General features: G+C 35.1%; 1 protein-coding gene across 8 annotated transcripts in view; it reads left to right on the top strand.

Annotated features, from left to right (window-relative positions):
- CNTLN (centlein) overlaps window positions 1-26,704 on the top strand; it is a 367,082-nt gene that overhangs the window by 261,238 nt on the left and 79,140 nt on the right. For 4 of the 8 annotated variants that reach the window (XM_077966047.1, XM_015117646.3, XM_077966048.1 and 1 more), the window contains 3 exons: window positions 5,909-6,086; window positions 12,395-12,488; window positions 12,576-12,799. In XM_077966047.1, coding sequence (XP_077822173.1) covers window positions 5,909-6,086; window positions 12,395-12,488; window positions 12,576-12,799 — 496 coding nt within the window. Of the gene's footprint in view, window positions 1-5,905; window positions 6,087-12,394; window positions 12,489-12,575; window positions 12,800-26,704 lie in introns of all 8 variants that reach the window. The other 4 variants (XM_028835147.2, XM_015117645.3, XM_077966046.1 and 1 more) reach the window with 1 other exon arrangement.

The raw sequence follows: 26,704 nt of genomic DNA, 5'->3' as shown, positions 1-26,704 counted from the left end.
TTTCCTTCCAAGCTTTTGAACAAAATTGACTTTCCTTCACCAAAACTTATCTGGCAATTGGGCTACTGGCACTGTTGAATCAGCCTGTTGACAGAAGAGGCCAGTTCAAAATCCCAAACAAAGCTTCATTCTCCTGAGGAAACCAACTAGTCTCTTAGTGTCAGGTTGATTACAGTAGGCCTCTTCCATCATGGAGGAGGCATCAATTTCTTTTTTACAATAGTTCAAATATTTTAGGTATGGGTTTGTCTATTGTATTTTTACCAATATCACCATTCTTAGATTTACAAAATGACTTATATATCCCTATGATATTGCAGAAAATTGCCTCCTTGGATGCACTTGCTCAACCTTGATCTCAACCTTGTGGGTAGGACTGGGAGGTAGGGAGGTGGCCTCGTCATGGTTTTCCGAGAGAAACAGACTGAAAGACACATTTTCTTTTCAGTTTAAGACAGAGTCTCGCTCTGTTGCCCAGACTGGAGTGCAGTGGTGTGATCTTGGCTCACTGCAACCTCTGCTTCCCGGGTTCAAGCGATTCTCGTGCTTCAGCCTCCCAAGTTGCTGGGACTAGAGGTGTATGCCACCGCACCCGGCTGATTTTTTTTTTTTTTTTTTTTTTAATAGAGATGGGGTTTCACTATTTTGGCCAGACTGGTCATAAACTCCTGACCTCAGGTGATTCACCCGCTTTGGCCTTGCAAAGTGCTGGAATTACAGGTATGAGCCACCAAGCCCAGCTAAAAGACACATTTTATGGCAAGGGATGTATGACAATGCTCTGTGTCTTCGAATTCACTGGTATTACCATATTTTTCATTATTCAAAGGCAACTGGCTGTATAGGACAGTAGATGATCAGTAGGCTCCATTATGGCACCAGCTAGTAGACAATATTGAAGTTAGGATATATGCCTTAAACTGACAGTTTATTATTTTATCTCCAAGAATGCATAGTTCCAGGAATAAAGTATTTACGTTGGAGTGGCCTCTGTAATTATTTAACCAAATAACCCACTGGAGGAATTTTTGCTTCTCATTAGTATGACCTTGGGCTAGGGGATTTGAGAGTCCTGATGCCCAAGATAGGAAAGTTCTCTGAGGGAACACAATTATGGTCTATAGAGGTATAAGCTGAGATTGTACCCTGGCCATTTTGGATTCCCCATACTGAAATAAAAACTGTCAAAAGGAGCTACAGTATTAGCCAGAGCAATTATCCCAATTATTGAGGTAAAATTAGGAGGACCATGTTTGGAAACCAGAGAATTCATTATATACCTGTTAGTTCCCCTTTACCTAGTAGTCCTCCGTATTTGCTGTCCTTGACAGTGAAATTTTAAAAAGTTGTGTACAATCCTTGTTTCAAATTCCATTCATCCCTTCATCATCCCTCTGAAACAGATTTTTTTTTTTGGAGACAGTCTTGCTCTGTCTCCCAGGCTGGAGTACAGTGGTGTGACCTTGGCTCACTGCAGCCTCTGCCTCCTGGGCTCAAATGATTCTCCTACCTCAGCCTCCTGAGTAGCTGGGACTACAGGTTTGCGCCACCACCCCCAGCTAATTTTTGTATTTTTAGTAGAAATAGGGTTTAACCATGTTAGCCAGGCTGGTCTTGAACTCCTGACCTCACACAGTCTGCCCACTTCAGCCTCCCAAAGTGCTGGGATTACAGGCGCAAGCCACTGCGCCCAGCCTAAAACAATTATTTTGAGGGTCACTACCACTTTGCCAAATTCAAAGGTGGATTCTCAGTCCCCACCTTACTTGACTTCTCAGCAGCATTTGACACAGTTGATTTATACCTCTTGTTATTATAGTTTGCCATACCATACTCTTTATTTTCTTCTTCTTACTGATATTTAACCTCAGTGTCATTTGTTAGTTTTGTGGCATTCCCCCTCATTCCCTCATATTGTCTTCAGTCAGTGGACATTTTGTGTTGCTGTAACAACACAAAAAAAATACCACAGACTGGGCAACTTATAATGAAAGGAAATTTATTTCTTACAGTTCCGGAAGCTGAGAAGTCCAAGGTTGAGAGCACCACATTTGGTGAGGGTCTTCTAGCTGTGTTATCATGGCTGAAGGTGGAAGGGCAAGGAGCCTGATAGAGCAAGAGGGGACCACATTTGCTTTTACAACAAGCCTATTCTTATAACAAACTCACTCCCATGATAACATTAAATCATTCATGAGGCCTTATGATCTAATCACCTCTTATTAGATTCCACCTCCCAACACTGTTGCGTTGAGGATTATGTTTCCAAGATGTGAACTTTGGAGGACACATTAAAACCTACACTCATTGTTTTGTGATCTCATATATTTATTAACATCATTGTTACCACCTATATTCCAGGCACCCCAAAATGTATGTATCCATTCTAGACCTCACTTCTGAATTTTATCTTATTATTACTATTTTAATTTTTTGAAATGGAGTTTTGCTCTTGTTGCCCTGGCTGGAGTGCAATGTTGCAATCTCAGCTCACTGCAGCCTCTGCCCCCTGGGTTCAAGCGATTCTCCAGAGTAGCTGGGATTACAGGCATGCGCCACCATGCCCGGCTAATTTTGTATTTTTAGTAGAGATGGGATTTCTCCATGTTGGTCAGGCTCTGAATTTTAGACATGTGAAGTTAACTGTCAACTTACCATCATACTTGGATATCAAATAGCCTAATACAAACTCCTGGGCTTTATCCCACCGAGCCTATTTCATCTGCTGTCTTCCTCTTTCTCACTAATGATAATTCTATCTTTACAGTTGCACTGACCAAAAGCTTGATATCATCTTTGATTCCGGTCTTTCTGTCAGTCATTACATCTACTCTATCAGGAAATCTTGGTGGATTTCTTTAGAAAAATATCCAGAAGTTGACCATTTCTTATCAGTTTGGTTGTCATCACTCTTTTATCTATCATCAGTTGCCTGGAATATGAAAAGAACTTTCCTAACCACCCTCTCTGCTTTCAACCTTGTCTTTAGTCCATATTTACTGTGTTCTACCCACAGTGGACTGATTGTTGCTCCCTGAAGGCAGGAACTTCTGCCTTAGGGATTTGAGTTTGATGGTGTCTTCTGCCTGGAATGTATTTAGCCACATATGTAAAACAACCAACTCCCTCTCCTCTAAGTTTTTGCTTCAGTATTACTAATGATCAATCTATTTCAGATTTTAGCCTGCTGCCATTTTACCTCCCATAATTTGGACTCCTTCCTCTTGCTCATTTTTTCCCCAGTCGCACTTAATAATTTATAACATACTATATCATATTTCAGATTTATTGTGCTTATTGTTTTCTTCGTGGATAGACTGGAAACTTATTTGTAGAATTTGTTCATCAATTCTTTCACATGCATAGGGCATAGTAGCCATTCAATAAATGTTTTTTTGAATAATGAATGAATAAAGAATTATAAAGAGAAGGAAGCACTCTGCCCCATCACTAAGAGACATGCCTCCCTGCTGCTGCCCCTGCCTACCCCCCAACAAGGGCTCTCCAATCAAATCTAAATAGTTTGTTTTGAGAGTGTCTTATTATGAAATATACTGCTTTTTATGACACCTTTCATACCATTTTGGGCATTACATATTGAATTTCTGCTAAGTTTTGGCCAAACAAAAAAGAGGAATAGAACACAAAAAGAGGTAAACAATTATAGTAGAACATGTAAGCAAATTATAGTATTCTGATTCAGAAATAATGAATTCTAGGATATTGAAATAACTTGTAGATTTGATCAATTGCTATTGGTATTTTGAAGGAGAACCCAAGTGGTATGAGAATATGGAAAACAGAAAAGTGTAGTTGTGATATTAAAAACACAAGGATAATTCTACAGTTGATGTTTTTGAAATAAATCCTAAATAAGGTTCTAGGACATTATCAAAGAATACTTTATGACTATTTCTTAAAAGAAATAGTGATTTCTCAAAGCCAGTATGGGTTCTTCAAGGGAAATTCTTATCAGACTAACCAATAACCTTTTAAAGTAGAATTACACTAAATACAGGACATCTAAATTCCATTGAAGCATGTTTATCAAATTGTGATTAACATGATGTTGAAAGGGATATAAAATATGTTATACAATAGAATCAAGATCCCCAAAGATCTCAATAGACTGGGAATATATTTACACAAATACCTACAGGATAGTTTACTTGGCTGTAAAATACCAGTTGCACTGTACAATGGGAGAAATATGTGGCTTTGATAGTTGTCTGGGTGATTTTGTTAAATCTTATTTGAAATACTTTAGGTGGTTTTGTTAAATCTTAGTTGAGTCTGTAGCATGATGTACATGCTAAAGAAGCTTACACACTTTTAGTCTGCATCTACCAAGAGTGTTACTCAGTATCTCTCATAGTGTCCCAGGAATATGAAACTGAATTCTGGACATGATGCTCCATCATGATGAGCTGAAACACATTCAAGAGTGACCAGGGAGGCCAGGCGTGGTGGCTCATGCCTATAATTCCAGCACTTTGGGAGGCTGAGGCAGGTGGATTACCAGAGATCAGGAGTTCGAGACCAGCCTGACCAACACGGTGAAACCCCATCTCTACTAAAAATACAAAAAATTAGCCGGACATGGTGGCGGGTACCTATAATCCCAGCTACTCGGGAGGCTGAGGCAGGAGAATCGCTTGAACCCTGGAGGCGGAGGTTGCAGTGAGCCAAGATCGTGCAACTGCACTCCAGCCTGGGTACAACAGAGTGAGACTCTATCTCAAAAAAAAAAAAAAAAAAAAGATTGACCAGGGAGATAAGGCATCTCAAAAATATATATGTTAGGAACATTTGAACAAGCTAGGGATGTTATTCTTCATGGTATCTCAAGCAGCGTATAACAATGTCTAAATAGTTAAAAGCTCATCCATGCGGGAAAGGGACTTACTTATATGTTCCACACAATCTCCACACTTCCTGTCTCCTACCCTTGTTGATTTTTGTTTATTTTTTTCTCTTTAACACATCACTATTAACATACTATGTATTTTACTCCTTATTCTTGTTTCCTGTCCCTCTACCCTTACCAGGATAAAGGTTACATGAGGGAAGGGATTTTTTTTCTACTTTGTTCACTACTACCTTAGCCTTTATGCCAACAAAAGTGCCTGGGCCTGGCTGGGTGCAGTGGCTCACGCCTGTAATCCCAGCACTTTGGGAAGCTGAAGTGGGCGGATCACGAGGTCAGGAGATTGAGAGCATCCTGGCTAGCACAGTGAAACCCCGTCTCTACTAAAAAATTAGCCGGGCGTGGTGGCGGGCGCCTGTAATCCCAGCTACTGGGGAGGCTGTGGCTGGAGAGTGGCGTGAACCCAGGAGGCCGAGGTTGCAGTGAGCTGAAATCACGCCACTGCACTCCAGCCTGGGTGACACAGCGAGATTCTGTCTTTAAAAAAAAAAAAAAAAAAAGAGCCTGGGCCCATAGTTGGTGCTTAAGAAGTATTTTATTGAATGATAAATAGCCATAAGGGGTGGAACTAGAATCAGTGGGTGAAAGCTTCAGAGAGTCAAATTTTGTTTCAGGTGAAGGAAAAACTTTGTTAGAAATATTAAACTTTTCTGGCCATGTTGGGAAAGTAATGCATGCTCCAACCTTGGAAGTGTTATAGCAAATGCTTCCTGAGTTAACACTTGGTAGAAGTACTATAGAAATGATGTTGGTAGGGATTTGAAATTAGATAATCTGTTTTCTTGATGGAATTCTTTAATTTTGTACAATATATTTAGACTGATTTTCCCTTTTACATTGAGAACCAGTAAATGCCCACATTAAACTTGCAGCTTTATATACAGTCTATCCTAAAATATTATTTGGTCTTGAACTTAAGACAAGCACATGTAACAACTTTTATTCTTGGGTTTTATGTCCCTACTTTTTTCTGAAAAGCAGTGATTCTGAAGCACAGACCTCTCAAACTTTGGGAACAATTATTGTAGAAACATCCCAGAAAATAAGTCCTACAGAAGATGGAAAAGACCAGAAAGAAAGTGATCCAACAGAAGACAGCCAAACAAAAGGAAAAGAAATAGTACAGACATATTTAAATATAGATGGCAAGACCCCAACGGTAAATGACACAATTTTGCTTAATTGTATGCTATGTTTTAAATTTTATCTTATGCTTTATAACTTAAGTAAATAAAAGTTACTATTGATTTAATTTGAATTCTTAAAAGTTAAGTCTTCTTTGAAGTATACAGTGAAAATATTCACTTTTAAACAATTTTCAGGTACTTGTTTGTTAGCTTTTTCATAGACAAAAATGAAAATAAATACTATTATTATAATTCTTAAGATATTTATATCTCAGCAAAAAAGTGGTTAATAAGCTCATTATTGTTTTCAGGTATATGAAATATTCCAAGTGAGGAAACTTCTTTTTGTATATTAGTCTTTGCAATGATAAAGTCATTTAGTCTGATTAAATCTTTAAATTACTTATTTTAGCTAACTTCTCAATGTATTTTAAATTTTGAAAAATTAAAGTTCTAATACAACTTTTCCAGTAATTCCTACTACTGATACAACATGACACCAAATGTTTACCTATTTAGCATAAATCAGTGAAAAATTAAGGAAAGTTCATTTTTATTTTGTTGTAAAAATTAGGTTGTCTTTGAATTAACCTATAAGATTCTTTTAAAACATAATTCAAAAACATTTATTTTTTGAGCTCTTGCCAGCTCTTTGGAGGAAAGGTCTTCTTTAGTTACTACCAGAATGAAGTACAGACCAAGAATATATGCTGAATGCCTGCTGATTGATTGATAAATAGATTTTATAGAAATTTTTGCTGCTCTTCATTGACACTTGATAGGTTAATCTTTCTCATTTCAGCTACTTTTTTGTGTATGTTGAGGTATATCATTGTGCGTTTAAGTTTCTGTGATTACTAATACGATGTTCAGTACTTTCTCATGGTTATTGGCCATTTGGAATTCTTTAGTAAATTGCGTCTTCAAGTCTCTGCCCATTTTCCAAATGAGTTATCTGTATTTTTCTTACTGGCTTAGAAATTTTTATATATGCTATATATGAGCCTTTTGTTAGTTATGTATTGTAGATATCTTTTCCTACTCCATGGTGTGCCTTTTTACTCTTCTTTCTGGAGTCTTCTGAAGAATATAGCATCTCAATTCTAAAGTGGCCAAACTTACCAATTTTTTGTTGATGAATAGCACATTTTGTGTTCTGTATAATGCATTGCTTACTGTAACATAGATATATCCTATATGACCTTTCATGTTATCTTTTCCTATATTTTTCTGTTTTGATTTTCACATCAATGTCTAGTGTTGATGTTTTTCATGTGATGTAAGATAGGGATTAATTTTACCAATTTTTCCCCAATGTTTGTCATGAACTTTTTCCTTGCTTTCTTCAAAGGTGCCACCTTTATTGTAAATCAAATGTACATAAACATAGGGATATTTATCTAGGCTTTTTCTTCTATTCCTTCAGTAAATGTGTCAGTATCATGCTGTCTTGGTTTCATTTTAGTAGTCTTGATTGCTTGTTGAACAAGTTTCCTACCTTCTTGTTCATCAAGAGTCTCTTCTTGGTCCTTTACTCTTCAAAATGAATTTAAAATCAGCTTAAGTTCTACAAAAACTTTTTTTGAGATTTTGATAGTGACTCTATTAACCAAAATTAATATAAAACAAGAAGAAGATGCTGAAAGGTGGAGAGAAGGCAGCAGACCAGCTAGGTACCTCATCACTCAAGGAACAACATGGTGGTGAGTTCTCTGGGTTTTCATTTTGCTTCATGTATCCTGGCCTGGATACTTGAAATCCCCAACCTAGAAACCCCAGTAGGTCAGACAATACATGCCCCGGATAAAACCCTTCTTTTAGCCAAGTCACCTGGAAAAGGCCAGCCTAGCAAGACAGAGAAGCTTACACAGTTAAGTGTCCTACTCCAGGCAAACACCACAGAAAAAATTGCAACCCTGTTTCCAGCCCCATCTGTAAAGACCTAATGGGAACTTAGATTCCCACTCTTACCTGGCAATAAGTAGATACTCTTCACCTCTCCTCCTCCTATCAGAGTGATGCCAGAGAAGACCAAGTGTGGAGCTAGTGATAATGACCTCCTCCTGGGATCCCCAACCCCTGGGCTGCAGACTGGTACCTGTTGTGGCCTGCTAGGAAATGACTCACCCAGCAGAAGGTGAGAGGTGGGTGAGCCATTGTTATGGCCTGAGCTCTGCCTCCCGTTAGATCAGCGGAGGCATTAGACTCTCACATGAGCATGAACCCTATTGTGATCTGTGCATGCAAGGGATCTAGGTTGCCGCTCCTTGTGATAATGTAATGCCTGATGATCTGAGGTAGAACAATTTCATCCCGAAACCATCTCCACCTCCCCAACCCCCTCCACCCCCCATCCATGCAAAAATGTTTTTCCACAAAACTGGTTTTTGGTGCCAAAAAGGTTAAGAACTGCTGGCTCCCTCCTTTCCATGTCACTGGATATCACATAGGGAACCTGGATATCCATCTCCATTCAGCATGAAATGCCTTTCGCTTCTGAGCAAGATAATTTCAGAGGCCAAGTGCAGAGATGGGGAATTTAATTACCACTCACACCTAACAAGCCCCAACCCCCTCCCCATGATGTCAGTGGAAGCCTACTGGGGAACATTAACGAGGTCCCCCTCCATTATCCAGCCATGATGGTATCAGCAGATGCCTATTGGGTAGCCTGAAGTTCTGCCTCCACCAAGCAGTAATGAGGTGGCCCTCCCCAACCAGTTTGTCAACTAAGACTGCCACTTCCAACTGGCAGTAATTAGATGGTGTGCTCCTTGCCCCATCAGTGTGGTGTCAGATGAGGCCTTTTCAAATAAGATTCAGGTAAGATGCAGAACCTTGAAATATAATAGCCAAAATGTCCAGGATACAGTTGAAAATCACACCTTATACCAAGATCCAGGAAAACCTTAACTATAACAAGAAAAGACAATCAACAGAAGCCAACAGCAGGATGACAGATGTCGGAGTTACACACAGTCCCCAACTCACTACAATGGTTTGAGTTAAAACTTTTCTACTTTATGTTGGTGTGAAATTGATACATGTTCAGTAGAAACTGTACATTGAGTACCCATACAACGGTTCTTTTTATCACTTTCAGGACAATATTCAATAAATAAATTACATGACATATTCAATACTTTATTATAAAATAAGCTTTGTGTTAGATGATTTTGCCCAGGTATACGCTAATGTAAGTGTTCTGAGTAGGCTAGGCTAAGCTATGATGTTTGGTAGGTTAGATGTATTAAATGCATTTTTTATTTATGATGTTTTCAACTTAATGAGTTTATCAGGATGTAATAATGGATACCCATTGTATGTTAGGAGGCATCTGCATGTGACAAGTATATTAAAGTTGCTGCTATCAAAATGCTTCAACAAGCAATTATGGACAGGCCTAAACAAAACAAAATAGGCCTAAAACAAAAAGCAATAGAATATCCCAATAAAGAATTAGAAAGTCTCAGCAAATAGGTAGAAGATATAAAAATACCCAAATCTAAATTTTAGGACTGAAAAATTAAATAACTATGTTTGCCCCACAGGTAGTGGCATTAATCTTTATCACCCAAAATTGATTCAGATGTCAAGACTGATGGCACCATACACCCACCATTATTATTCACATAATGGAACAGAGAATCTTGAAATGGATCCACACAAGTATGAACAACTGATTTTTGACAAAGGTGCAAAGGAAGGATAATGTTTTCCAAAAATGGCGCTGGAACAAATGGATATTTCTGTGCAAAAAATAAAGGAACCTATACCTACACTTTACACTTTATGCAAAAGTTAATTTGAGGTGGATCACATATAAATGTAGAATATTAAATCATAAAACTTTCAGAAAGAAATGTAAGAGAAAATCTTCAAGTCTTAGAGCTGAGTGAAGGGTTTTTAGACATGATACCAAAAGCACGATCCATAAAAGAAAACGTCAGTAAATTCGACTTCATTAAAATTAAGAACTTTTGCTCTTCAAAAGACACTACATAGAAGATGAAAAGACAAGCCATAGAGCGAGATGAATATTTAAAAACCATGTGTCTGACAAAAGTCTTATAGCTTGAATATATAAAGCACGCTGAAAACTCAACAGGAAGAAATTAAACAATCCAGTTACAAAATAGGCAAAAGACAGGAGCAAACATTTTACCAAAAATGGATATATGGATGGCAAATAAGCACATGTAAAGATTTTCAACATCCCTATTAGGGAACAGCTAAAGTAAAAATTAGTGAAAATAGCAAGTGCTGACCAAGGGGACAGGGAAACTGGATCTCTCATATATTGTTCATGTGAATATAAAATTCTACAATACAGCACTCTGAAAAAGTTTGTCAGTTTCTTAAAAAACTAAATTTACCATACAACCCAGCTATCGCACCCTTAGACACATCCCACAGACATGAAAATATATGTTTACCAAAAAAACTTGTACATGAATGATCAAAGCCCCTTTATTTGTAGTAGCTGAAAACTGGGAACCACCAAAATTCTCTTCAGTAGCTGAACAGCTAAACAAACTGGTACATCTGTAACACAGGAAACTTCTCAGCAATAGAAAGGAGCTAACTATTGACGTATACAATACCATAGCTTTCTGACCTCAAATTTCTCATCTTGGATTGGGAACTAGGCTTTCTTTCTTGCCTTCTGCATTCTGTGTTGCTATTTAAGTGGAATTTCAAGATCACAAGGGATTGTTGGTTGTTCTACATGTTGCTGGCTACATTGTTGGTCACTTTTGTATGGTCTCTGAATTTCTGCTTTCACTTCATTTTTGGCCTCTGACAATTTCGCTTATATTTTTTGCCATGTTAGAAATACACTGTAGGTGTGTTTGTTTCATAGTATGAGAGTTTCCTTGAGTTTGTGTTCAGTAATAGTACTGGAAACAGAAGCCCACTTCTTTGTAATTTAATTTTAGCTACTATTAATTTGATACCAAATCTGGTGACTGATATTAGTAATTCAATTGGTAGTTGTATTTTGGATTTTTTTTTTAACAGTGCTCAGTGCATGGCTGATACTTAAATACTAATTGAATCTTAATAAGCAATTAAAAATTTATATGCCGGTTCTGAAGATAAGTTTAAATGAAGCATTTCAAAAATATTTTGAGAAATGAAACATTGTTAGGATTTTATAATTTCTGAGACTAATCAGTTTAAAAGAAAACCTTATTTTAGATATAGACTTCTGGTGTATGTGTTGATCGGTTTCATGACTTTCAGGTGATTTGTTGCTGGATTGGGATCTTTTAAAAAGTTCTTTTTCAAATAAGAAATAATTTTCTAGATTGAATATATCTATGTTTCCCAGCCAATAAATTCTTAAACAAGGCTGGGCACTGTGGCTTACGCCCATAATCCCAACACTTTGGGACGACGAGGCAAGTGGGTCACTGGATGCCGGGAGTTTGAAACCAGCCTGGATGGCATTGTGAAACCACATATCTACTAAAAATACAAAAACTAGCTGGGGGTGGTGGTGTGCACCTGTAGTCCCAGGTACTTGAGAGGCTGAGGCATGAGAATCGCTTGAACCCAGGAGGCGGAGGTTGCGGTGAACTGAAATTGTGCCACTGCACTTCAGCCTGAGTGACAAAGCCAGACTCTGTCTCAAAAAAAAAAAAAAAAAAAAAATCTTGAGACCACATGTTTTACTACTAATATATACATTTTTAAATTGGTGAAACATTTTAAAACAAAAGTCAACAAAGGCTTCATTTTGTTCAGCCTCCATGTATTAGAGTGCCATGAAGAAAACATACAGCTTCAGGAAGTTATTTTATTATTGTCAGCCTTATTTTTGGCTTTATTTGTCAGAAGGCTATTAGCTTCATTTGTCAGCATATAATAGAGTATTTGAGAAAAGGGCCTATATTTTCAGAGAATAAGTTATCAATTATTCACATTTTACTTTTGTTACTGTTATCATATTTACTCCTAAGTTTTTAAGCTGTCCCTAGATTAAATTTCTACTTCTTTGGAGTTGATTTTGTATCTGTATCTTCTGCCTGCTAGTTTAAGTTCAGTGTATGTAAGTACATTTGTAAGTTCTTGGTATCAGTTATAGAATTTTATCATCTAGAGTTAAAAAAAATTTTTTTTCAGATTTTTTTGTGAGAGACAGTCTTGCTCTGTTGCCCAGGCTGGTCTCAAACTCCTGGCCTCAAGCAGTCCTCCTGCCTTGGCCTCCCACAGACTTTTTTAAAAAATTCTGCATAAACAATTGTATTTTTAAGTGAAGAAATGTTATTTTTATTAGTTCACTTGATCTTGTTATTGAAGAATAATACAATTATTATGAAACCTTCAAATTTAGGACTATTTTCATGATAAGAATGCCAAAAAACCAACTTTTCAAAAGAAGAATTATAAGATGCAAAAGAGTTCACATACAGCAGTTCCTACTAGAGGTAAGAATGTGTATGCAATTAACAATATGTCTTTTAAAAATTAAATCTAATTTTTCAAATACTATGAACAATATTATTTTTATATAGTCAACAGAGAAAAATACAAAAATATAACTGCCCAGAAATCAAGTAGCAATGTTATTTTATTACGAGAACGGATTATATCCTTGCAACAGCAAAACAGCGTACTTCAGAATGCCAAGAAAACAGCAGAATTGTCTGTTAAAGAATATAAAGAAGTTAATGAAAAGCTCCTCCATCAACAGCAAGTATCTGATCAACGATTTCAGACAAGCAGGCAGACAATAAAGGTAAAGAGAACTTTAAGATTGAATAATTGTATACTATATTGTAAAAGTGGATATTTTGTTTTATATGTATTGTTTAGTTTATATTTGTGTTAGGCAGGTCTATGAGTTTTAAAAAATCCCAGGCACTGTTTACTAATATAATTAGTTTAATTACTGGACTTCTTTAATAAGGCTCATATTAAAGGATAACATAGATGAGGGAGGGAACTCTGAATCAAAAAGACACTTTACTAGCGTTCCTGTTCCACTTAGTTTTTCTCATCTTTGAAATATTTTTACATGTTTTGTATTGTGTTACATCTTAGTTTTTAAAAGCAGGCTTCATATATATATAGAGCTTACCCATTTCCCTATGTTTGAAACTTTGTGTTTATGATGTTACATTATTAAACTAATATATTAATCAGTTACTCTTTGTAAATACTAGTATAAAATGTGAAGATTTTAATATAAGTATCTATTTTAATGTATTCCAGTAACCTATGCATGGTTCTTTTTACTCAGGCAAATAGTCACATTATACCTTACTGCTGGTAAGGTAATCTTAAAGCATAAGTTTAACTTACACTTTGAGATGAACTTAAAGCAAATGAAAAAGAAAAGATTTTTTGTTCTTTAGGTCTCCATTCTTTATGTTATTTGCTTGTGGAATGAATGATTTGTTAGAAAATTATTTTGCAGAGAAAAAAATATTTCATTATATTAGAAAACAGTATTTAAATCACTGTCACACATAATTTTAAGTTACACTTAAATTCTCTAATATCTAGTGCTTTGATTCAAAAAATACATATAAACATTTTAATGGTGAAGGATTAGTGTTATGACAGTTAAGAATTGTGTTCTGACTTTATTCCCAGAGTAGCCTTGTACCCAAACCTTAACTGCATTCCAGCTTACACCAGAAGTTTCTGGATTTTACAGGCTTGGCCGTTGGAAATGTGGCAATGGGATACCAGATGAGACTGAGCTCTATGTTACAATTTAGACACAGTCACTGATACCACAACCACTGTATAGGAACCACATTTCCCAGAATGATTTCATCCCATATATATTTTACTGGCTAGTATTTTCTTTTCTTCTCTTTAATATCCTCTCTTTCTTCTCTTTCCTTTTCCTTTCTCCTACTCTTCCTTTCTTTCTTCTCTAGTTAAATGACATTGTTTTATATCTCACCATGATATTATAAACTATATGTATTCCTAAGTTTTTTTTTTTTGTGCAAATAGCAAAGTGACATGAAAGAACATTTTTTAAAAGAAAGAAAAAATTCTCAGCTTTAATTGTTCAATCTTATTACACAAAAAACAATTGAACTTTTCAGTGTTCTCTTAAATAATATACTAGACCACAGGCTTTTCATAAGAGTAAATTCTGACATTGTCAGAGGAAAATTATAAAACGTTAGCGTTGTTATAAACACTATTTCACTTATTCTCCTTGGAAGAGGAATTTTCTTCGTTGAGAGTTTGAAAAGTAGTGGTATAGTTACTTCTTGGGAGTTTCTTAAATTACATACACTATGAGAAAAATAAAAATAGTACACTAGGGATTCAACTAAAAATCTGTGTTAGACATACTTTTTTTTTCCTTTTCACAACCAATTTTAATTTCCTTTCTTATAATTTTTGAGATGCCATACTTGGGTAGTATCAAGTAAGAAATCCACATTTTAGCACAGATTTCAACTACTTGTAAAGAGAAAATTAGGAGGAATAAAAAGCACTTCAGTTACTATATAGTTCATGTGCATTTTAGAGAGAGTATGTTATAGATGATCAAATGAGTTACTTTAATATGAATTTCTCCCTGAAGCTACTCTCAATTCTAGCTATTTCAAATCTTATCTATTCTAAGGTAAATATCTTACTTTTGCTACTATGTTATAGGTATAACTTATATTTCATTGTTATATGTAATTTTATTTTTAATACAGATTTTCTTTAGATGATAGAAAGGTCCAAGAACATCTAATATTCAAAAAGTACTTCAGGAAAGAATAAGAATCAGAATTTAGAAATTTTCCATCTCAAAAATCGCTATGAACTCAAATAAATGTAACGAGTGATTAACTAGAATTAGATTTAATTTGAATATTCTGTACATAGGGAGAAATAACTGATGTGGTAACTAAGAATTCTCTACTGATAAAGTAACTCCCCAAGTATTACATAGATACAGATAAATTATCTTTAGTTAATACATTGGTATAGACTTTGTGGGCTCTCACATAATAACTAAAGCTTGGGATGGAAGATGTCAAGATCCCAGATTCTCATCTACTGAGAAATTCTTCAGGTTACCAACTTGAGGATTTGGGTAGCATCTGTTGATTTCTGTGATATTTTTAATAATGGAACTTAGGAAAACAGATTAAGTTCAGTCTTTCTTTTCCCGCCTATTTATGGTGGAATTCCTGTATGCTCGGTAAATATTCTAATTTAATTATTTTGTATCTGTTTCTCGTGATTTTAAAACCCTCAACATTTTTTTTTATTCCAAAGTATTGAATCAGGCATCAACAGGTTTTGAACTTATAGGCCTTGAATTTATTGTGCATTAATAAGTAATATTTAAGATAGATTTCAATATTTGGGCAGGCTTCATACTAAAAATATTACTTTATATTCAGGAAAACTTTTCAAAGACTTTCAGCTTTTTCATATGTAATTAAAAGTACCATTGTTTGTTAGGAGGTTGAAAAGAGGAACACAAAGTATTCTTTGGCATTTTTTTCCCTATCAGTTTCATTGCATTGTGTTTTAAACCATTATAGAATTTCCTCAACAAAGCTTAGAAAAAGAAATATGAACTGTATAGGCCAAACCGCTGAAGTTTTGGAAGAAAATTTTAACCAAGATTATAGATTTTTTACATGTTTAGATTGAGCTGTCATCACTTTAACTGTATTCTTTTTTTTTTTTTTTACATTTTGCCTACTCTAAAGATATGTATGACATATAGATAGTATTTTACAACTATGAGCTAAATAGTATACTAGGTAAATGACAAAGATTTGTGATTCCCAAAAGCAGGTACTGTAAATATCAAAGTAAAATATTTTAAACCTATTTTGAAATGCACTATAGCCCTATACTAAGCATTATTCTATAGATGGAATATATAAATAGCCATCAGCTATTTTCAAGAAAAATTAAGTATAAGTCTTTTGCATTTGTTCAAAATATATATCTGTTGCCACAAGTAAAGATATGAGTAAAAAACATGCTAGCCCCATTCTTCAGAGCTCCCTTTTAATATGAGGAAAATGTTATACACATACAATGTTTAATTTTATAGATTTATTTATGTTTTGCAGGTCATACACTAATTTAGACAAAAAGAAGGAAAAGAATGATATTTTCTCAGACTAGGCATTCAAACATGAGAAATTAACTTTGTTTTCTATAAAGGATTTTTGCAAAGTTAGGAGATACAGAAAACACATATAAGAAATACCCTATACCCTTTAGAAATTAACATATATTCTTCCACTGTATATTTTAAAGATTTTAAAATTTAAAGATTTTAAAGATAGAAAATGTGATAAATAAAGCTAAATTTTTATTTAATCATTATCTACAGCCCCATCCTCTTCTACTCATCTCTGGAGACACTTTCAGGTGTTCATGCTAATTTTCCAATAATTTAAAAAAATTGCTACACACATATGTACATTGATAAATAATATACAGCATTATTTTTATTGCAGTATAGTTTTTGTTCGTTTGTTTGTTTGTTTTTGAGACGGAGTCTCAGTCTGTCACCTAGGCTGGAGTGCAGTGGCACAATCTCGGCTCACTGCAACCTCCACCTCCCGGCTTCAAGCAATTCTTTTTGGCTCAGCCTCCCAAGTAGCAGGGACTATAGGCAAGCAACACCATGCCTGGCTAACTTTTGTGTTTTCAGTAGAGTCGAGGTTTCACCATGTTGGCTAGGGTGGTCTCGATCTCCTGACCTCACGTGATCCACCCACATCAGCCTCCCAAAGTGTAGCCATTGGGTCCTGGACTTTTCTTTACTGGGAGACTTTTTATTAGGGCTTCGTTCTTGTTACTTGCTATTGGTCTGTTCAGGTTTTGGATTTCTTCATGGTTCAATCTTGGTAGATTGTATATGTCTAGGAATTTGTCTATTTGTTCTAGATTTTCCAGTTTATTGGCATATAGTTGGTGATAGTAGCCACTAACAATGCTTTAAATTTATGCAGTATCTGTTATAATATCTGCTTTTTCACCTCTGGTTTTATTTGTCTTCTCTTTTTCTTGGTATGGTTAAAGGTTTGTATATTTTGTTTTACTTTTTGAGAAACCAACTTTTTGTTTTATTGATTTTTTTCATATTTTATTCATTTTAATTTCATTTATTTCTGCTCTGATCTTTACTATTTCTTTTCATCTACTAATTTTGGGTTTGGTTTGCTCTAGCTTTTCTAGTTCTTCAAGATGCATCATTAGGTTGTTTATCTGAAATTTTTCTTCTTTTTTGATGTAAGCACTTTTAGGTATAAACTTCCCTCTTAGTATTGCTTTTGTTGTGTTCCATAGGTCTTGGTATGTTGTGCTTCGATTATTTGTTTCAAGAAATTATTAAATTTTCCTCTTAATTTCTTGTTTCTTAATTTCTTCACTTGTCGTTCAGGAACATACTGTGTAATTTCCATGTGTTTCTATAGTTTCCAAAGTTCCTCTTGTTATTGATTTCTACTTTAATTCCTTTGTGATCAGAGAAAACACTTGATACAATTTCAACTTTTTTGAAATTTTTAAGATTTGTTTTATGGCCTAACATATGGTGTATTCTTGAGACTCATATATATGCTAGGGAGAGAATGTGTATTCTGCAGCTGTTTGATGAAGTGTTCTGTAAATATCTATTAGGTCCATTTGGTTTATAATATAGATTAAGTCTGATGTTTCTTTGTTGATTTTCTATCTGGATGATCTGTCCATTGCTGAAGGTAGGGTATTGAGATCTCCAGCTATTATTGTATTGTCATACTGAAGTCTGACTTTCTCTTTAGTGCTAACAGTATTTGCTTTATATATCTGAGTACTCTGACGCTGGATATTTAGGTATTTATAATTGTTATATCCTCTTGCTAAATTGGCCCCTTTATCAATATATAATGACCTTCTCTTTCTCTTTTTATATTTTTTGTCTCAAATTTTAAAAATGTGATAGAAGTATAGCTACTCATGTTCTTTTTTGGTTTCCACTTCATGGAATATCTTTTTCCGTCCCTTTATTTTCAGTTGTGTGTGCATCTTTATAGGTGAAATGAGTTTCTTGTAGGTAGTGTATCATTGGGTCTTGTTTTTTAATCCATTCAGCTACTGTGCATCTTTTGGTTGGAGAATTTAGTCCATTTGCATTCAGTATTATTATTCATAGACAAGTACTTGCTACTGCCATTTTGTTATTTATTTTCTGGTTGTTTTGTGGTCCTCTCTGTCTTTCATCCTTCCTATTTTTCTTTGTGTAAAAGTGATTTTTCTGGTAGTAGTTTTTAATTTCATGCGTGGTGTGTGTGTGTATATCTGTTGTAGGTTTTATGATTTCAGGTTACCATGAAGTTTGCAAATAATGCTTTATAACCAATTATTTTAAACTGATGACAACTAAACTCTGATTATAAAAACAATAGACAAGCAAAGAGAAACCTAATATACACTCTCCATTTTAACTTGATCCAATCCCCCACTTTTAAAGTTTTTGTTGTTTCTATTTATATCTTTTTTTGTTTACACATCACAATTACACTGTTATTCTGTATTTGTGTATGTACATACTATTACCAGTGAGTTTTTGTTTTTTACCCTCAGATGATTTCTTACTGCTTATCTACATCGTTTTCTTTCAAGTTATAGAACTCCCTTTAGCATTTCTTGTAGGACAGGTCTAGTGTTGGCAAAATTCTCAGCTTTTGTTTGTCTGGAAAAGTCTTTATTTCATCTTAGTGTTTTAAGGATATTTTTGCTGTAGGATAAATGTTTTTTTCTTTAGCATTTTGAATATGTCATGTCACTCTCTCCTGGCCTGTAAGGTTTCCACTGAGAAGTCTGCTGTATTAGAGCTCTTTTATATGTTATTTATTTTCTTTTTCTGCTCTTAGGATCCTTTCTTTATCCCTGACCTTTGGGATTTTGATTATTAAATGCCTCGAGGTAGTCTTCTTTGGGTTAAATCTCTTATTTGGTTTAATTCTATGACCCTCTGATACCTAGGTTATCTATGACCTTCTGATACCTAATATTAGTATCTTTCTCTAGATTAGAAAAGTTCTCTGTTATTATTTCTTTGAGTAAACTTTCTATACTGATTTCTCCCTGTCCCTCTTTTTAAGGCAGTAACTCTTACATTTGCTCTTTTGGGGGCTATTTTCTAGATCCTATAGGCAAGTTTTATTCTTTTTTTTCTTTTATTCTCCCCTGTGTAGTTTTAACTAGCCCATCCTTAAGCTTACTACTCTTTCTTCTCCTTGATCAAGTCTGCTGTTGAGAGACTCTGATGCATTTTTCAGTTTGTCAGTTGAATTGTTCAGCTCCAAAATATCTGATTGGTTTTTAAAAATTATTTCAATCTTTTTGTTAAATATCTCTGATAAGATTCTGATTTTTTTCTGTGTTTTCTTGGTTCATTGAGCTTCCCCAAAACAGCAATTTTGAATTCTCTGTCTGAAAGGTCACATATCTCTCTGTCACCCTGGTATTAGCTACGAGTGCTTTATTTAGTTCATTTATTGAGGTCATGTTTTCCCGAGTGTTTTCGATGCTTGTGGATATTTGCTGGTGTCTGGGCATGAAAGTGTTAAGCATTTATCCTAATCTTTGGATTCTGGGCTTTTTTGTACTCTTCCTTCTTGAGAAGGCTTTCTAGATATTCAAAGGAATTGAGTGTTGTGACCTAAGTCTTGGGTCACTGCAGCCGCATCTCCACTAGGGGATACCCTAATCCCAGTAACACTGTGATTCTTGCAGACTTGTACTGCCTTGGTGGGCTTAGGTAAGATCCAGGAGAATTCCCTGGATTGCCAGACAGAGACTCTCATTCTCTTCCCTCACTTTGCCCCAAACAAAAGGAGTCTCTCCTTCCATGCTGGGCTGCCTGGAGTTAAGAGAGAAGTGACTCAGTCGCTTCGATGTCCACCACTGCTGAGGCTGTGCTAGGTCACCCCTGAAGCTAGCAACACATTGGTTATTGCCCAAGACCTGTGGCAACTAGTGCCTGGCTACCACCGATGTTTATTTGAGGTCCAAGGACTCTTTAGTCAGCAGGTAGTGAATCGTGCCAGAACTGGGTTCTTCTGATTAAAACAATGTATTTTTTCTCCTTACATATTAAAATCTGTATTGCAAAAGTACACATTAAGGGATAGAAATAGGGTAAGGCAGACTATATTGACTTACTCTTCCAGTTTGAATAATCAGATTTTTGACTTAAAGGTGTTACTCATAATTTAATTGAAACATATGAAAATGAGTCCCAAATTTTAAGGCTAATAAGATGTAAATGCTCTCTTTTTTGTTCCAATAATATTACTTAAGTGTATTTTGGCTGTGGATACCTCTTTCTAGTAACATGTGTGTCATCCTAAAGATTAAAACAGTATTAGCTCACAGAGACAAACTACCAGAATCCATATTATCAAAGAAAATGTGGCCATTATCCATAGCACACTTTTTAGAAAGTCTGTTGAATGTTTTATATTAGGCACTAACTATGTATAAAACTTCAGCTGACAGATTTTGCTATGGTTTGAATATGTCCTCCAAGTTTTATGTGTTGGAAACTTAATCCCTAAATTCTTATGTTGATTAGAGGTAGGGTAATTAGGATTACAAAAGGTCATCAGCAGGGTCCCCATGATGGAACTGGTAGCTTTATAATGGAGGAAGAGAAACCTGAGCTGACTGGCACACTCTTGCTCTTTTACCAAGTAATGCACTCTGCCATCTCATGACCTGGCAATAAGGCCTTCACCAGATGCTGTAACCATGCTCTTAGACTTCCTAACCTCCCAAACCATGAGCTAAATAAAACTCTATTCTTACAAATTGGCTAGTTTGTGGTATTCTGTTATAGAAATAGACAACAAACTAAGACAGATGTCACATGAAATTTTTGTGGAGTTATACATTCTGTATAGCATATGTTCTAAAAAGCTCTCTCCTGAAATAATGTCTCTAGAGAAAACAGAATAATCTTTATCATTCATTTATATATGAATGGATGAGTTATTTTATTGATTATCTCTCAGTATTTGTTTAAATAACAAAATTGATTTCAAGAGTTGTATTATTGCTACCGACTGAATTGTGTTCCTCCAAAATTCATATGTTGAAACCCTAACTCCTGGTATGATGGTGTTGGGAGACGGGGCCTTTGGGAAGTAGTTAGATTTAAAGGAGGTCATGTGGGCCCTCATCATGTGATTAGTGTCCTAATAATAATAATAAGAGACACCAGATTCCACTCTCTCTTCCATAATAGGACACAACAAGACACCTGGCATCTGCAAGCCAGGAAGTGATCTGCCGCTAGAACCTGACTATGGTGACACCCTGGTCTTAGATGGCTAGCCCTCTAGAACTGTGAGAAAGTAAATTTCTGTTCTTTTAGCCACCCAGTCTGGTGGTTTGTTTTGACAGCCTGAGCAAACTAATATAGATTTTGGTGCCAAGAATGAGGTGCTGCAGTAACACATCAAATGTGGAAGTGGATTTGGAATTGGGTAATAGCTAGAAGATTTTTGAGGTGCTTACTGGAAATACGTATGTTAAGGGTGATTCTAGTGAGGTCTCATATGGAAATGAGGAACACGCTACTGGAAACTAGAGGAAAAGCAATCCTTATGATAAAATATTTGTTTTTAAAAAAACCTTGGATTGGCTGAATTGTGTTCTAGTGTTTTGTAGAAGATACAACTTGTGAGTGATGAAATTGGTTGAAATTTCTAAGCAAGCATTACAGGAATGCCTTGATTTCTCCCGATTGCTTGGTTAAATGTAAAGGAGAGAGATAAATTGAATAGAAATTGTTAAGCATAAGTATACCACAACTTGGAAGATATGGACATTTTTCAGCCTACTGATAGTGCAAATAATGAGAAAGGTTGTTTTGAAGAGAACATTAAGAGTGTGGCTGTACAATCATTTGATGAGGAGATTTGTGTGAATGTGAACCAGGGACCTAATCCTTCTCAACAGAAATCAGGAACAGAGATTGGATTATGCCAGGAGCAACCAGCTGGGTCTAAAGGAAATGGAGAAATAGACAATGAAGGAAAGCTGTCAAACTTCCTGGATTTTCAGGATGGGCCAATAGATCTATTTAACTATAAACCTGCACAATCCTTCAAGAAAAGAGAAGGACCCCAAAAGCAATTCACATATTGCCATATTGCCACTCCCATCATGGGCCCAGAGTGCAAAGACTCAGGGATTAGGGCTACCTCCACATTGGTTTTAAAGAGAAAGAAACTATATAACTTCCAAATTGTAGTGAGAAATAGAATTTTTAAAAGTGTAAAAAGTAGACTAATCTCCATTAATCTAAAACTATTTACTGTTTCTGTCTTATTTTGATATTCTTCCTACATCTTACATATTGTTATCTGAAGGAGCTAAAGTTCAAAATTTTTGTCATGTTATATTTATATCCATGTATACATGTATATAATATATATACATTTTATATATGTAATAATTTTATTTGAGTGATTAGAATTTTTTTTTCATGAACTCTTGTTCTTTTCTTGGACATTAATTTCTTCTTTTATATCTTTAATCATTTTAAACAAGCTTATATATTCTTTCAAGTCACATGTTCTTGAGGTTCTAATCTTCCTATTTATTTTTTCTGCTTACTCTCAGCCGGGATGGGATGTTTCTACATGTGTTTACAATTTTGATTTGCAGCTCAGCTTTAGTGGATGTGTTTTTCTCTGTGATAATTCCTTGAACCTTGTCTTTGGGGAGCATTCATCCAGACTGTTTTCTGTTTGCTTTTGCTACCCACCACTACTTAATATTTATTCTCAGGGTAGTAAGATTCCTGACCTACGCTGAAAAATTCAGATTTCAATCCACAAGAGGTAAAGTCACAGACATAAACATTACCAGTAGAGATAGCTGAAAATTTTTGTACTCTGTCCTGGTCCCAATCAGAGACGTATTTCTTTATTACCTTTCTAACCTAGCAATATTTTTTAGTCTACCCTTGAACTGGAGTTGCAGCACTCCAGAGGATTCTCAAATTTGGCCTCTCCAAGCCCAAGGTCAAAGTTTCAGCTCCTGCTCCCACAATTCCTGAAGTTGCTGGCCCTGGTGATTTCCATGCAGCAGGTGCTACCAAACATCCAGTCACATGCTCCCTGCTCTGCTGCTGGCTGCTCTCCATAGGTGACTATAATCCCAGCCCTCGAGTCACTTTTTTTTTTTTTAGATTATTCAGCAATACTTCAAAAAGAATACTTGATATCGTATATTTTCTATGTGATACAGAGGGTTTTCAGGTTATATTGTCTTCCAGACTGCCAATCTTTAGATAGTTTTAAAAATTTTAACTGTATTTCCTATCAAATATGATATCACAGATTGAACAAAATATTTAAAATTTCATGAGTAAAGAGTACAGTGGGTGTATTATAGCCTATAAATCTCACATGAACTTTCAGTGGCTGTCTTCTTTTTTTTTCTAAGTTAATTTTTTTTCTAAGTTAATTACTAGAAGAACAAAGACAAATCATACTAATACATATATAAATACATATAGGCATATATATAATAATACATATATATAATACATATAGGCATAACAGTTCAATACTATTCCAATTCCTTTTCCCACTTAGTATTTTCTTTACTTCATGATTCTGTGTATTTGGAGGCTAATGCAATTAAAACTACCAACATTTAAGGATTGATCATCGAGAATATTATTGCCCTTAGTTGGAGTAAGCCAGTGTTGGGGCTCTCAATGGTGGAAATATCACATCTGTACCATAGTAGTCATCTTTCCTCTTGTCTCAGATTTCCAAATTTGGCTGCATAGTAACCCCTTAAGATCATTATTTCATTCATCAAACATTGATTGGGTATCTTCTGTGTGCTAGGGTCCATGAAGGATAATGGGAACACAACAGTGAACTAGACACAGGTATGGTTTTACTCTCATGGAGCTTATTTGTCGTAAGAGACAGAATATAATAACCATGCAACAGAATAAGTAAAATAATTAAAGATTACAGAGAGTGCATTGTAATTAAGGATAAAGGAGAGAAAGGTTGGCTTTAGATCAACCTTGGTCAAGGAATGGCATTTCTGAGAAGGTAACATTGGCAGCAAGGCCCAAAGCATGAGAGGTAGTATAACAAAATTAGCAGAATCACTTTCAGGTTTATTAGGAGTCCTCTTGCACTTTTCAACCTCATGAGTACACTGCCCTGCAGTACAGAAGAAGGATAATAAATATTAATGGGGAAAAGTTACTCTAGACAGATTATGATAATAATAATAGTGAGAATAGCTAACCTTTATGTGCTTAGTGCTTACTACATACAGGGCATCTTCTAAGCACTTTATGTGCATTCATTCATTTAATTTTCACAACATCCCTGTGAGATGAGATACTGTTTTTATCTCCATGTTACAGAAATTAACTATACAAGTTCGTATGCCTACTGAATGACTCAGCTACTGATGCCTTCTCAAAAGTTTATTTTGATTTGTTGTATTTATTTTTTGAAAAAGCTGATTTTATTTTTCAGTAATAAGATTAGGTTGTATTTGCACAGTGGAAGCTTTTGCAAACTGGGTATTTTTCTTATTTGATCTTCATAACCTGTGATGTAATTATTCTCATTCAAAAATATTTCAGTTGAAATCTAGAGAGTTTAGTTAACTTGTCCATGTTTATTTCAGTAGTATGTTTTAGATCTTTTGCTCAAATTCCGGTGTTCTGACTGTATTATGCCTTCTTTGCTATGCAAGGTTTCAAATAAATGCATTCTCAAGGTCACAATAATACACACATAGGAAGGAAAGTTATTTTAGTGTTCTAAAATCAGAATAGCATATATATTAAATGATTAAAAACTTTAATCATTGAATGATCTTTGTTATTTACTTTTTTAAAAAAACATATTCATTTGTTAATTTATTCCAGCTCATTCCTTGAAAGATTTGAGGCAGTTAGTGTCTATTATCATGAGTTATTTTTATAGAACCTTTGAAAATACAGAAATGCTCTAGAAATATCATCAGATATCACATATTTGGCTTTGTATATTTATATACATGTTTTAAGTAAAAATACCACTTTATAGTAATAATTAAAAACAAATCTGCTTAAAAGTTATTATCTGAGCCAACTGTGGAAGTAGTCAATAAAAATATACATAAGCAGATTCATAGTAGCAATACCTTATTTATCTGAGCTTGTCTTTTCTCAACAATGCTAATACATAAGACTTCTCAGCTATAACAGAAGTTCCTGGAGACTTCTTAGCTATAACGGAAGTTCCCTATGATAGTTTCAAGAATTGTTAACGGAAGCTATTGTAGACTGTGGCAACAGTTATATGTCTATGTTCGCTACAGCTGTGATTGTTGCTTAAAGTACACATGGGAACATTCTTCAATTAATCATCTTCAGAACAAGGGATATCATATGCTGGAATGTATAAATAAAGTATTTGAGTATGTATTTATATTTCATATCAAATTAAATTTAGGGCACTTAGAAATATCATGACATTTTTGTGACACTTTAAATTTGCAAAGCATTTCACATACTTTCACAATTTGAGAAATACAGAATATCCATGAGTTAATTGGATAAGAATTATTATCCTATTTTTATATAGAAAGAAAAGAGACTGCATGAGTAAATGACTTATCCATGGGTCGTGGCTAGTAAGTGGTAAGTCTAAAACTTGAACCTTGTGTTCTGACTATAGAGTCATCTATCTCTAATCATCCTGCACAGATTTTTAAGAAAATAAAAATACCGACATATTTTACATTTTACCACTTATAGAATTTTTTCAAAATTATATTAAAAATATAATAATTTGAGGCCGGGCGCGGTGGCTCAAGCCTGTAATCCCAGCACTTTGGGAGGCCGAGACGGGCGGATCACTAGGTCAGGAGATCGAGACCATCCTGGCTAACACGGTGAAACCCCGTCTCTACTAAAAAATACAAAAAGCTAGCCAGGCGACGTGGCGGGCGCCTGTAGTCCCAGCTACTCGGGAGGCTGAGGCAGGAGAATGGTGTGAACCCGGGAGGCGGAGCTTGCAGTGAGCTGAGATCCGGCCACTGCACTCCAGCCCGGGGACAGAGCGAGACTCCGTCTCAAAAAAAAAAAAAAAAAAAAAAAAAAAAAATATATATATATATATATATATATAATAATTTGACCCCAAAATTTTAGATTCATATATAGTTATGGTTAGCCAAGCAAAAGAATTTTAATGCTCTTACTAGTTTCATTTGAATGGACATTTAATATTTGGCAAAAAACTTCAACTTCAGAATATGGCTTCTGTGATTTCCATAGCTAAACACTGTGAACACGTATTCTGAAAACTGACCATATCGTGTTTGAATTGATTGTTCATCTATCTGAAAGTATGAAGTTATTGACATCCGTACTTGTATATTTAATCTTTATTTTCTAGTCGGATTCTATAACTTTTAAATATACCTAATATAAAATAAATGATCTCTTCTCATCAGGTGTGTGATTTTATACATCTCCTAAAATTCTCCCTAGACTGTTTCTGAGAATCATATTCCTATTCCAGTCTGTGTTATTATAGCTGACTTAAGATTTCCCATAATAAACTACTCTTTTCAATTGTCACCCATTAGTAATTAATATCACTAATATTACCAA

The sequence above is a fragment of the Macaca mulatta genome, chromosome 15 (genome assembly GCF_049350105.2).
Source record: "Macaca mulatta isolate MMU2019108-1 chromosome 15, T2T-MMU8v2.0, whole genome shotgun sequence".
In the NCBI taxonomy this organism is placed as follows: Eukaryota; Metazoa; Chordata; class Mammalia; order Primates; family Cercopithecidae; genus Macaca; species Macaca mulatta.
Note: the sequence above shows the minus strand (reverse complement) of the source record. Positions and strands in the feature narration are given on the sequence as shown.